The sequence below is a fragment of the Hemibagrus wyckioides genome, linkage group LG04, assembly GCF_019097595.1.
Source record: "Hemibagrus wyckioides isolate EC202008001 linkage group LG04, SWU_Hwy_1.0, whole genome shotgun sequence".
NCBI classification, from domain to species: domain Eukaryota; kingdom Metazoa; phylum Chordata; class Actinopteri; order Siluriformes; family Bagridae; genus Hemibagrus; species Hemibagrus wyckioides.
Genome location: NC_080713.1, coordinates 10,666,938 through 10,681,526, shown reverse-complemented (window position 1 = coordinate 10,681,526; position 14,589 = coordinate 10,666,938). Strand labels below are relative to the sequence as shown.

General features: G+C 35.0%; 1 protein-coding gene across 1 annotated transcript in view; it reads left to right on the top strand.

The window, feature by feature from the left end:
• LOC131352425 (WD repeat-containing protein 49-like) overlaps window positions 1-5,317 on the top strand; it is a 45,638-nt gene extending 40,321 nt beyond the window's left edge. Inside the window, exon 20 of the mRNA XM_058388564.1 lies at window positions 854-5,317. Within this exon, the coding sequence (XP_058244547.1) occupies window positions 854-896 (43 nt within the window). The 3' untranslated portion in view covers window positions 897-5,317. The remainder of the gene's footprint in view (window positions 1-853) is intronic.
• Window positions 5,318-14,589: the final 9,272 nt, after the last annotated feature.

Here is a 14,589-nt window from a genome sequence, read left to right as displayed (position 1 = left end):
AAATGCAATTTACTCTGCATCAAAATTAATTTGCAGAGGTGCCAACCTTATTAAAAAGAAAATGTTAGCAGACAGAGGGGGGACAAAAGAATTTTTGAGCAAAAACACTAGCATATGCCAGTGGACAGAATGATAGCAGCTTAATGATAACAACATAAATAATAAATCTTTATGTGGTTAATCTGATATTTTACTGAAATCTGCAGAACTGATATTTATGACTGGATTTATAAGCAGCAAACTAAGTATATATGCTTACTTATTGCAATTAGTACAGAATTCATGTTCATAAGTGCAAATCTTTCCATATTTACTTTCCAACTCTGATACAGATACACACAAATGTGACATAATAATTTACTACTTATATTATAATTATCAGTTCCTCCGTTTTTAACTAACTAAAGAGACAACAGTCCCACCTTCTTCTTTTCTACAGGCTCACAAGACCAGTGTTTGCTAATTCACAGTTTACCTCTAAGACCAATCCAGGATTAAGTGAAAGTGAATGTTACTAGACTTTTTTCAGGTGTCTCCGATATCAAAGTGCTCAAAGATTTTAAGGCTAAAATGTTGATGTTAGCACCAGTGATTCTGATGTACCACAAACCCAGGTAAATAACCAGTTAAACCATTGAAGGGCTATGTACTTTCCCTAATCAAATGCAAGTGCATGGATTCGGTTGATTGGCCATATGCTGTGAGATTATTTAGCAGTTTGCAACTCAATATTTCATATTTGAGGATAAAGTGATAACCCATATGTTCTTCTAACAAATGCTCATAAGTGTTAACCATCTCAGATTGTCAGTAAATATGCTTAAGATCCCTTTTCATGTTCTTGTTATAACAGGAAAGCCAAAGCCAGTACCTCTGGAGTCAACAAAGCCAAATGAAGATTCTTTCACTAATGGTTCTTACTGTGTATTATTATTACTACAAATGAAAAAATGCAGGTTTTTGTAATGTAAAAATATAACCAACACAAATCATGTCTTTTTCCACCTTTATTGTGATATAGCAACCAACAAGTAAAATAAAAAGTGTAAATGCTGGTTCATCAGTGACATATGTCAAGTGATTACAGGGAGTGACATGGTCTCTAAATATACTAATATTTTGTAGGTATAATGAACATGAACATGGTCAATCATCCATTTTACCCCCAAACTTTTACCCCCAAAAGTTTCTCTTCAGAGGAGAAACTAAAAGTAGGTTTTACTGTCTAATTAGAATACAAATGACACAAAAGGACAAATAACAGAACTGAAAGGTTGAATGTAAGGGAATTCAGTATATTTATATATAGTTGGTATTCAGCTGCAACACAGCATAATCCAGTTGGGCATTATTGACTTGTGATAATGGTTTTGTTGTCAAGCCATATTAGATTTTAACCCTCCCATTTCATATCACGACAAGCTGTCACTGTTAATGAGTATGTGTTCCAGTCTCTCCACAGCTGCGGGTTGTGTTGACATTCCTTGATGTAATCTTGTCACTAATCTTCAGAGTATTCAACAGAACAGTAGCTGATGGAAAAGCACAACTGTTCACACCTTGTTGACAACTTAACTGAAGTGTATATAAAACGTAAAAATAAGGCCATTATGTGCTCCATGATAATCTGCCTAAGTGCTATGTTTATTTCTTTCATCAAAGATGTTTCAAAATTAACTTTATGAGAAGAGAAATCAAATTTGATAAACAGGAGATGAGAATTTACATGTGTGCTGAACGGCTTACTATCAAACCTGCAAATCTTGTTGCCATGGAAGCTGGAGGAGTTATTTTAGACACAAAGGTTGATTAATTAGAGAAAGGCTGATGAAAAGCAGAAAACCAATTTTATGTCACATTAAATTATCTGATGGCAATCATCTTGTCTAATGCTGCATGAAGAAACCTCTACTTCTGAATCTCTCCTGCCATAATTTTTGTAACTCTAAATTTATTTAAATGCTTATAACAAAATATATTACCAATATATTAGTTTTACAGAACCTGCAAAGTTATATTTGGGTGTTAGAAAGTTTTAATGCAAAAGGAATCTGCATGGGCTAAATATTTCATTAATAATACTAAAAAAAAATTATATGCCGATCCACATATTCACCTGTCATCTGTCTAGCATTCCTAATTTTTAGATATTTTCATTTTGAAACGTGCCACAGCAACGCCTCGAACAATTAATAACTGGGCAGCTGCTATAGATTTTGTTAAAGATTTAATTAAGTAATCAGTTTGGTATGTCAGTTGAAGCCATGTGTGAAACTGTAAATCCTTTGTCCCCCCTCTCTTCCTTACTACTGAAGCACTGCTATTTTTGTTCACAATTGAATAATGAAGTAATTAGCAACAACAAAAATCTACTCTATACTCTAATAAAGAGACGTAGTGTGTATATCCTGACTCTGGGTTTTTTTTTTTTGTGTACTGATGACGTAGAAGGAAAGAAATGGTGATTTTGTTTAAAGATTGTCTGCAATTCTCCTCAAACAACCTAACTAATCTCATCAATGGATGCTAATGGGTGAGTGAAACGTGATTATCGTTAATAAAATCTGATGTGCTGAGCCTCCTGCTGAGCCTCAAATAGCAGTGCCATCCTCATCAAGAAACACAAATAAATAAATAAATGAAATAATACACCCCTTACTTGAAATTCTTCCTAGGCATTGCTGAGTAGAATGTGCTGCACGCTGCTTCACAAGAAATAAAAAATTTAATTTAGTCGAAAGACTGTTTTGTTATTGTAGCATGTGTGCCCTTAAGCTTGTTCTGTTCTGTTCTTTAATAAAATTTTAAATTATGGCATATGGTTAAACAAGCAGAATTGCTTCTGCAGCTGCTATTTTTTTTTTTATTTATGATGTGTTTATAGGCTAAGCTTACAGTAATTATTTTTGGCTTTCTGATGAGAATACTTTCACTAGTATTCTCTTACAAATAGTGGGCATTTCATTCTGGCCAGTGTCCCAAACATCATAATACATGATAAGTACAGTAGTGTGCCTAATTTGTACTGACACCCACAATGTACTTACAAACTGTTACAAACACAGTTAACTATGCCGTTTGGGATGACCCCAGGTATTCATGAGTCAAAGAATACTTATCTGTTGTCATTTAATCAGTATTACAGAAGTGAGAATAATAATGCGAGTGCCACAGTTATGGAATACAAGGTTAAGGTTTAAAACCTCACTTTTGCTCTATTGACATTGTGCTACTTGCATCTTAGCATGCTGCTCTGTAGACTTGTGTCTATTTACATCTCAGCTAGCCCATTAACTCAAAAACACAGCTTCATGCTAGTTGAAAAGGTCAGGATCTTAGAATACCTTGAAACCAAACCCCATTAAAAGGTAAGTACAGTGAGAAATGATGATGACGATTATGATGATGATGATTATGATGATGATGATTATGATGATGATGATTATGATGATGATGATTATGATGATGATGATTATTATTATAATTATTATTGTTGTAGTTGTTGTTTACCCTTTAGATTAGGAATAGTCTATTCGGGTTAGAATCTACCAACTTAGAGCCTTACTGGCTATTCTTGCAATTTTTATTTCACTCTTCCTTACAGAGGGATCATCTGTGCACAGCCCTCTTCCAGTTGTTCCACAGGTTTTCTTTAAAAAATGTTTAGCAATTCCTTTGTGACTTTTTATTTGTGCTTTGGGTTGTAATCATACTGGTAGAATTTTCATTCATCTTCAGCTGTCTAACAGAGGCCTGTGGGTTTTGTGGGTTTTGGGTTGCAAAGGGGCATGAAAAGTTTCCTGGAAAATATTGGAAAATTTCCATGGAAACTTCATCTTGGGAATTTTGGAAAAATATTCCAAGTTGGAAACTTAAGAGGAATTGATGGGAATTTACAGGAATTGATGGGAATTTATTTAAATTATTTAGAAATTTGGTGTTTGTGTGTGTGTGTGTAGGATGGTCTTTTTTAGACAGTTTTTTTTAATTATCTCACCTAAATGTTTGTTCAGTCAGTGTATTTGTTTTTATAATAATAAAATTTTGTTTTATATATAAATGTATGTAATATTTAGGTAATTAACATGACTACCCACCAAGATGGACATGTTTTGAAATTATTTTGTGTGCAGGATTCAAGAAATGATCAGTGCATGTTATGGAGGAATGCACAGTGCATGTGGAGATGTGGCCTCAATAGCCCTGTGTGCATGTGATGGAGGAATTTACAGTGTTGTTTTATCTGGATGTTTTAAACAAGATTATGCTGCAAGATATTTTTTTCAACTACATTTAAGTTCCGTTATAAGCTAACCTGCAATTTTGCAAATTAACAGTTTACTCCCATATATTCCCGTTAATTCCCATATATTCCCGTTAATTCCCATATATTCCCATTAATTCCCATATATTCCTGTTAATTCCCATGGAAGGTTTCCAGCCGTGAAATTCCCGGAATTTTGCAACCCTATCCATAATTCACTCTATCTTGACTAATCCCTAACCCCAGCTAAAGAAAAGCAGCTCCATAGCCAGATTCTGCCACCCCCATGCTTCATTGTGGGTATATGGTGTTTTATTTTAGCCTCCCTACCCCATAGTCCAGTCATGTAAAGAATTACAAGAGAAGAATACAAGAGATTGTTGTCTCAAGCAGCTAGTGATCGACACAGTACCTGCCCGATATTCCTACAGCTCCTTTACTGGTGCCATAGGTCTCTTGATCTCAGTATTTATCTTACTTAATCATTTTTACATCAGAAAAATGGAGACAACAGATATGCATAGACTTTCTGGTTCCATTGTAGATACTTCTTTGTACAGTTATGTGATACACATTGTGTTATTTTCATTTGTTAAAAGATAATTCAAAAAAGATACGTTTATGCAATTTCAACAAGGTACTTTGTGCTCTGTAAATATCATAAAATGTAAAAGAAAGAAAGAAAGAAAGAAAGAAAGAAATAGAAATTCACATTCTTTCTCAAAATATTATAATTGCTCATTTTCTCTTAAGCTTCTATCTGCATAACTTAATTATGATATTTGTGAGGTATTAAGCAAACAGTAGTAGTTTTTATATTCTAAGCTATTATGAAAAACATTTTTCAACTTTTTAAGACTTCCAAGGATGCATAGGGTGTCTGGATTAGATGAATGACAGTTTTTGTTTCTTGTTGTTTTAAAGACATGTTAGCCAACCATCAGTGTTTGTGTGACAGGCCAAATAGTCAGTATTCACCTCAGAAGATGCAGTGACTGGCTTTACAAATTTATGCAATTGCTTCACTCTTCTTGTTTGGTTGGTGCACTATACGAGAAGGGAATAGTAATTTTATTATAATATAATGTAATGTAATATGAAGTAATAACAGTATCTTGATACACATGAAATAACATGAAATGAAATAAATAAATGTAATACACCTTCTTGATGAGAGACACTGTCATTGTTATTTCCACTGTCATTATTGAAACATTTTGATTGAGCCTAATTCCTAAAAACTGTTATTAGAAACCTATTTTAATTATACTGATAATAGGTAAACACAGAAATGTGCAATTAAAGATTTTAATATGTTCACATTTGCATTTGAAACAATTTCATATATTGTTTATCCAGAGAGATTTATAATTAAGACATGAAACAGAATAAACACAGAATTGAACAGGATTAAAGGTTAAAAACTGATCACCAGTTCACAACCTGAAGCGATGAACAGCCATGGCTCATTTTAGATCATCAATGATAAATACTGTATGTAAACTTTGTGTTACACAAGCAGCTCCTTAATTCTGCAAGCCACACAGAGTTGCTGCATTTTAGCACAAACTAAAATGAGATTTCATGTTTTCAGAGATTAATAAGTGAAGCTGAAATGAAATATGATTTTAATTCCCTCACTCTCCGTTTCTCTATTCCCCTCTCCCTGTTTTTCTCTCACTCTCTCTCCTCCTTCTTAGCAAAGGCAGATATGATGCTATTGTTGTTGGTATTACACAAGTTTAATTGAATTTTGGTTTAAATTAGAAAGGGAAAGCAGGGGTGACTGAAATTTATGCAGATTGCATTTGGAGAAAAAACACACTCAGACACACACATACATACAGAAAAGAGGAAAGCTGCATTCAGCTTGATTAATGGATTAAAGCTATTTTCCCCCTGCAAGAAACTAATGGTGTAAAGATTGTACTGCACATGCATATACATGCTTACCTTCCACTTAAATAGGAACACATGTACTTTTTATTTCTGCAGTTATCTAATGTGATCATGTGACAGCTGGAAAATGCATAATTCAATCAATTAAATTTGTATAGCGATTAATACAAAATAAGAAATCTGCATGAATGTGCAGTATAGATGCTTCCAATAAAATGGACAGTCAGTGTATGTGATGGTCTTTCTACCTTCCAAGGGCAAATTTTAACCCTGATAGCAAACCCCAAAGTGCAAATGCTCCCAAAAGCTTTTAATTTAGAGTATTTGAGAAACTAATTAAGAATAGTAATTTAAGAATACTAAAAGTATCATATATAAAAGTTATCTAAGAAATAATTCTATTTTTGTGTTCTACACAGTGGGCTACTTGCTGTTCATGGCTATAACACATTTGCTTGGGTGTCCATTTCTGTTCATATACCATTCAAAGTAATGCATTTATGGCATAACATACAGTTTGATGCTTTTCTCCAGCTTAATAAAAGGGGCTTTTTTGCAAGTGTTCTTATGTATCACTGACATTCATCTTTTGGATCTCCTGCAGACACCAGCAGTAAAATAGTGCAATTATTACTATAAACTGTAATTACAAAGGACAATCAGTTGCAACTATTATGATTTGCTACAACTTTAAGACTTTTGGTGCCATCTAAGAGAAAGTTTGCAAGAAGCAACAACAAACACGAAACAGAATGCCCTTCACTTTTAAAAAAGCAGTGAAGCCAGCCATCATTTATTTGTGTAATATTTACTCTTTCAGTGGTTTTATGAATGATCTGGGCACTTTCTCCTCATCTTTCTTTTCAACTTAGTTCCTCCACTTAACCAGCCTTGTCCATGTCCTTCACACATGGAGAGAAAACTGTGTTAAGAACTAACAGCTGAAATATTTTCTTTGGAGTAAATCAGTGAAGATTGCAGGGAATTACTGAAAATGAAGAGTCACATTTTTACTTCAGTGAAAATGCTCTAGGTGATACACCTGCATTTTGGAGCACCTTTCAGTTGGCAGCATGCTATGCTGCATATTGTTGAATGAATTTGAGACTCCTGTTATCTCGTTAGGATATATTCACATACAAATCAACATCATACATTTTTACCAAAGCAGTGTTGCCAAACCCTGAATTTTTCCAAATCATTTCCTCTTTCATCAAATTGTCTCAAATTACATATACCGTCACAAATGAATGCCTAGGATACCTGAGAATGAGTGAACCAATTTACTGATGCACAACATGAACACCCAATTGGCAATTATTTTTATATTACTTGTGGATTTACTACAATTTATTTATCACAACCTACACACATGTATAATTAACATTTACTGTTTACAAAAGGCACAAAACAATAAGATATTTACGCAATGTATCCAGTATGTCACAAGTTGGAGGAACAAAAACTCCCACAGCAACAAGTAAAAAATAGCTCAGCTCAGTAAGAAAACTGGCAACATTGTCAATATCCTTTGTGCGATTTGTGATCACATGCCAAGATATATAAATATACTTGTTTGTTCTTAAAATGTCCTTTACAAGTGAGATGTACTATTTCACTTTATTAATTTACCTCCAGTTCAGTAAAAATACTGAAAACTCAAGGACAGCCTATTAATCATCCTCAAACATCAATTCTTTTCCTGGTGACTCATTTTCAAATATTTTCAAACATTAATCAAATATAGATTAATAACTGTAACTTCAGTGTTTTGGAATACTCACTCAGTGGGATTGTTGGCCTTGGAGAGAGGATGCGAGGCAGTTCATTCGTGACTATGTAGAGCTGAGGATAACTTTTTGCAACCATGAGTCTGGCACTAAACTTGTTCTTGATACAAAATCACTGAAATCAGTGTGAAATCATGACACGAAATGAGCAGTCCAGCAACGATGACTATAAACCATGAATTTCTAAGTCCACATGATATCTTTCAAACAGCAAATAATAAGTTATATCATGTTGCCGGTAAGTGTTGCCATTAGGTGAGCGTTTTTATAAAAGTTTTCCTGAGCCCTCCCTGCTACTGCTTTGCAACCACCACAGAGTTTCATCCCCTAGGTTCAGAAGTGCTGCTATACATTGTATGGTCTGTAAGTATATAAGTATGCAGACGCATGACCATCATATCTATAAGTTTTTTCTGAACATCACATTCCTTAATGAATATTAATATTGAGCTGATAAACCTTTGCTGCCATAACAGCCTGTACTCTTCTGCAAAGGCTTTCCACAAGATTTTGGAACCTGGCTGTTGGGATTTGTCCATTCATACCAAAGAGCATTACTGATGTCAAGCACTTTTGTTCTTTCCTTTGTTCCAGTGAAGGGAAATCTACAACATACAAAGACATACTAGACAATTATGTGCTTCTATCTTTGAGGCAACAGTTTAAGGAAGGCCTGGATAGTTAGTTGTCCACATTCTTTTGGCCATATATTGTATAATTAATGATCAATGCTGGGATAAAATGGATAATGATAGATTGTGATTTCCACCACTATAAACAACAACAACAACAACAACAACAACAACCAACACTGTATGCTTTACCCCACTTTGAGAGGCATGGCTCTTATGACCACAATCAAGATCATATTTATGAAGCATGAATAATGCTTAGGTAACCTTTCATTCAAAGTAACAAGATGAAATAAAAAAAGTTTCTTCAAAAAAATAACTGGAATTTGTAAACAATCAGAACCACTTATGTGAGTATAATTTAATTTCCTCAATTTCCAACAATATAAAGGGCAGCTAGATTTGGTATTCTGATATGAATATTGCAGTATGATGCTATGAAATTTAAAGAGAGAGCCTCGGGCAAAGGGACATAACAGCACTGAAAAGAATAGTGAACACATTTATCCTGAAAACTCCGTTGGGGAAGTAATTTACTTTTGGTTTTATTCTTATAGCCAGTAACTACAGCCCAATCCTCTCATTCTTCTGCATTGAGATGTAGACAGGAGAGTACAGGAGTGCACTTGACATACCCCCTTCTTCCACACTAAAGCCTCCTGAACGAATTTCTCTTCAGATCCAATTTGCTTTCAGAGTGTTTATTTCTTTGAAGCACCAGGATCCTTCATTTATCTCAGCCGATAAAGAGAGAGAGAGGAGAAAAATGCTTAAAGAGGGACTGGAGAAGCCCTCAGATCTCATTACTTCCACTCAGCAGCAATGACAAGAGGTGGGAACAACACGTCTCTCCTGACGCCTTGCTAATGCGCTGTCTTTTCTTTTTGTTTCTCATCTGTCATTCCACTTTCACTCATTCAACAGTGTTCTCAAACTTCTTTGGTCCACTAGTGTGACTTTTCCTGTAGGTTATGTGTTTATGTATGTGTGGGTGCTTGTGGGCAAGTGATAATCAGACTTCTCTTATTCAGTGCAGGAGATACCATTAAATCTCTCTCTATCATTGTCTCTTTCTCCCTCTCTCTACTGTAAAATAATCAAGTGGAAATTTTTTGAATAGTCTAATATACTTAGTATTTCTTAAAACATCATGTGGCAGAAGCACAGTTCATACAATCATGCAGATACAGGCCAAGAGCTTTAGTTAATCAATCATCAGAATGGGGAAAATTTTGGTATAGCTGTGGCATGGTTGTTAGGGCCAGATGGGATGGTGTGAGCATTTCAGAAACTGCTGGTCTCCTGGGAATTTCACACACAACAGTCACTAGAGTTTACTCAGAATGGTGCAAAAAATGTGTGAGTGTCAGTTCTGTGGGTGACACTCATGAACTGAGGGTATAATGTGCACAGGCTCACATGAACTAGACTAGTTGGAGATAAGAAAAAATATCGCCTTTACTTTTTCCAGTTTTCAACTGTCCAGTTTGGTGAGTGCCCTTGATAGTCTCAGATCATTGTTCTTGGCTGACAGGAGTAGATCCTGATGTGGTCTCAAGGTCTGATATATATTCTGAATTCTGAGGTGATTCTCTTGTAAAGAGTGCTTATTTGAGTTACAATAGTTACTAGGCTTCCATTTAGCTCAGACTGATCTGGTCTTTCTCCTCTGTTTGCTTTCAGCAACAAGATGTTTAGCCTGCAGATTAGCCCTCATGCAGAAGGTTTATTTGAATTGATTTGATGTTTTTTTTGCACCATTCTCTGTATATTCAAGTGACGTTGTGTGTGAAATTCCTAGGAGGTCAGTAGTATTGGTTTTTGAGAAATACTCAAACCAACCAATCTGGCACCAACAGCCATGCCAGAGTTAAAGTCACAGTGATTTTTCCCCAATCTGAAGTCTGATGTGAAAATAAACTAATGCCTTCCACCTGTGTCTGAATGATTTTATACATTGTGCAGCTGGCACATTGGCTGACTAAAAAACTTGGCAGGTATACAGGTGTTTCTTATAACATGGTTGGTAAGTTAAGGTGAAAAATAGAAATACATGGCACTTAGTTGATCATGCACACCGAGCACATCATACAGGAAAGTGTTTCAGCTGAATTTCTAAAGTTGCAAAGAGTTAAAAAAAGATGTGGCAAACAGAACTCATTTCTTTCTTCAAGTTCTTTAATTAATGGCAATAATATAAATGACCGATATGAACTGGAAATAAGAGTTTACATTAATTAGTTTTGTTATGCATAAATTTACTCCCACTCAGAAGCATGAGTAGGATATGAAAGTTTTTAAAAAAATTAAGAAAATCAAGAATTTTAACAATACTAAATTTCATAGGTAAATGTGCGTACAAACAATTTACAAACAAATCTGTTTGTATCCGGCTTAATAAATGAGGATTATTGTATATTGGAATGGAAAATTGTATGTTTTTCTATAACACCTGGTCAGTTTTGTCACACATACCTGAAATTCTTGCTCCTCAGTGTCTGCTCCAATGGAAAATGATGGGTAGTCTAATACACAGACACACACGCACACACACACACACACACACACACACACAGTATGCTGGTATTTCGAAATCAGTGTATATGGTCCGTCAGAAGTTGTGTTAATGTTTGTGTAGTGTTTAAATCTTGTATCAAATGTCCCCACAAAAATTGAAATATATGATTTTCTTGACATTGTGGGTAAATTTGGATGCTCCCCATAAAGGAAAGCTGCTTTATATATATTTCTAAAAATAAGCTTTTAACAAAACAAACCTATCCAAATGGTTTTCTTTAGTTTACTGAGCTTAGGGTTAGATTTAGGTGTAGGATTCAATTAATTCTGTTATTATTTGTGTTATTAATTATGTCAATGGTCTTTACAAGAATAATAACATGAATATATATGGAAAGTGTGTGCATATGTGACTGTGTATTATTTGTCATATGCATGTTTTCTACAGGGAATCCACAGCTTTCTAATGATGCAATGCCTCTAAAAGGAGCCCTCTGGTCAGCCTCAGAGGGCTCATTACAACAACACACAATATAATGACACACACACACACACACACACAAAACTCCCTTTCTTCTCCATCAGCCCATTTACCTTTCCTGACAGCTGTCCATCATGCCTTTTACATGGTAATGGAGTGGATGCTGCACACACACACACACAAAACCTAGCACCAGGTATTTCCATCACTCTGACAGCTGGGAGAGGGTCTGACGTACAGAGAATAATGCTGATGACCACCTGTCACATGATCTTAAAGTGATAGTGTGTTGTCTGACATATTTTACAGAAAGGATTTGCAGTCAGTCCCGAAGGTCAGTATCCAGAACTGAGAACCGAATTTATTTCACCAGTTATAAAAAATACAAACAATACAAACATATTTTAAGTATGATTACTATGATTAATTATGAATCTTGGCTTATTCAAGCAACTAAATCTAATTAACTGAGATATCACTGAGCTAATATTTTAATGTTAAGTATCACATTTTATTGACTGTGGGATATCAAATCATGAGGTTCCCATTTCCTTTCAGACCAAGAATAGAGACTGCAGACAAAATGTCTCATTGGGCTACGCAGCCAAACGTCACCACATATGCCTGGCTTGAACTGGCACATAATGGACCTTTTCCAGAAGTAAAAAACACATGCCTGAGTTGAAGATTATGGCAATTATGGCAAAGAGGAATGTAACAAATTTATCATCCTACACAATATCATTAAAACCGCTGTGGAGTCAGAAACACAGGAATATAAATTAATCTTTACACTGGCTATGGATCATACATTTTCGTGTTGCCACATTCTTGGTATGCTAAATATTATATATCATGGTGACAGACATGCTCAGAAAAAAAAAACCAAGAAACAAACACATATTTGTGCTAGTGTGCTAATCCTGAAAGGACCTACAGTATATTGGCCTTTGTGCAGTGTTTCACTGAAACCAGGTGAAGGCTGTAGGCAAGTGAAATTGTGAGTTGTTTAGCACATAATCCCACAGAGATTTGTAGAAACCTTTGATTATTTAAATAATAACCATCTTCAACAAAAACAGCAACAGTAGCATCAATGATGCAATGTAACTAACATACACTCCAACTTTTGAGTGTCTATATCTGTCTATGTATATAGGCAGTTTCTATATAAGAATGAGCTTATGAATATAGCCTGTTCTGAGCCATTGTTGAACTAAGCTCATGTTTAATCTTTGGCAGTTTGAAAAAGAGAGCTGGTAGTCAGTAAAATTAGGGACAATTGGAGAACTAACACCAACGTTCCAAAATATTGACTGCAGTTTCCTCTCAATTTGTTGTAGTGCTGATATGTTCTCATTTCCATTAATTCCATTAATTCCCTGAATTGCTCTGAATCTCCCCTCTAAATTACATGCATGTTTCTGCTGTAGACTAGTTGCTGGTAAATCATGTGTATTAGCATCTAGCTCATTTGCTTCAGCATTTGTAGTGATATAGGCCAAGCTAGCTACCGCAATGGATGGTGCAGTAGCAGGACTGGTTGTATTTAATTGTGCCTTGTGGCTCAGTTCATCAGCTCATATCTCTCAGCAGATGGCATGTTTAGTTCACTTTGTTCCCCTGCATTTGTGTTGATTCAGGACTCATATGCAGTTCTAAATTGCTCCCAGTAATACAGTCTGTCTTTAATATGATTTGTTTCATTTATCTTACTGAAAAAAAAAATTGCCTTTCTTAGAGGGGCATCACTGAGAACCGTTATTTTGATCATGACGTCTTTGGTATTTTATTTTGTTATTATTAAATTATTAACCCTGTCATGATTTTCAGGTGGATGTCAGACAACATTGGGAGCAGTGATGACACAAAGTGTTATTTAATCATTTAAGTCAAGGCACAGTCTGCCATCAGAAAGTCTTCCAATATTAACAACACTGCCTCAACTACCTTTATGACAGGTCCTAAAAAAATTGTGTATAAAAATGAAAAGGAAAAACATGCCATTTTTTATAAACCAAATCTATGTTTCTTTTGTAGGAAACCTACTACAGAATACCTCACTGGCCCTCACTTCCACATCTCCTTGCTTATAGTGTAGTTACCTGCATAGTAGCTTTCAAACAGTAATGGGAAAAATTGCATCATTCCATAATGCTGTTTCTCATCACAGCAGCTGGTAGCAGGTAAATGTAACTAACCAAAGGAATGCATTCATTAAAAAAAAAACATTGATTGTATTCAGTATAATAAATGTTATTGCCTTATGTAAACTCTAGTAATAATAGTGCTAGTATTTGCATTTCTGTTAGCCCTTGTTTTTTCCTAAAAAAAAAAATAAATAAATCCTATTGCTATCCAAATAAATTAAAACTATAATACCACCACCACAACCAAAACAATTACAAAAACTTCAGGGTCTCACAAAAAAGCTGGTGTGACCCTTGCAGTATTTGAGTAGGATACCCTATTGTTAATGAACAATACTTTTGTTTACCTTTTGTCTTGATTGTGCGTTTTGGATCGTTGCAATGGCTTTGTATTCAGTAGACATTTCAGTGATAGATGGACATACATTGCTAGTTTCTGGCCTTGTGCCTTTCCTTTGCACTCCTTTACTGATTCAGATTCCATTAAGACATTGACTCTAGCATTTGCTGCGGCCAGGTCAGTCTCCAAAGCAAGCTTTTTATTTTCAAGCTCTTTGAAGAATCCATAGGTTTCTTATGTATGTTGAGGTATATTTGAGCACAGCATCAGGGATGTAGTTTTAGGTATTTTTTTGTAAATAATATTGCAAACTATATTGATTTTTCCTCCCCAATATTACATGCTATTTTATGTTTATTCATGACATGCATAGCAATTAAGCCTATTTCAGTTTTGGGTTGTAGTACTGGAAATTCTCAGAGGTGAATACTTATGCAAGGCACTGGCTGTATTTAGGTATGTATGTACTGCATTTGCTTAACATTCGTTTAACATTTTGCAAAGAATTATTAGCTT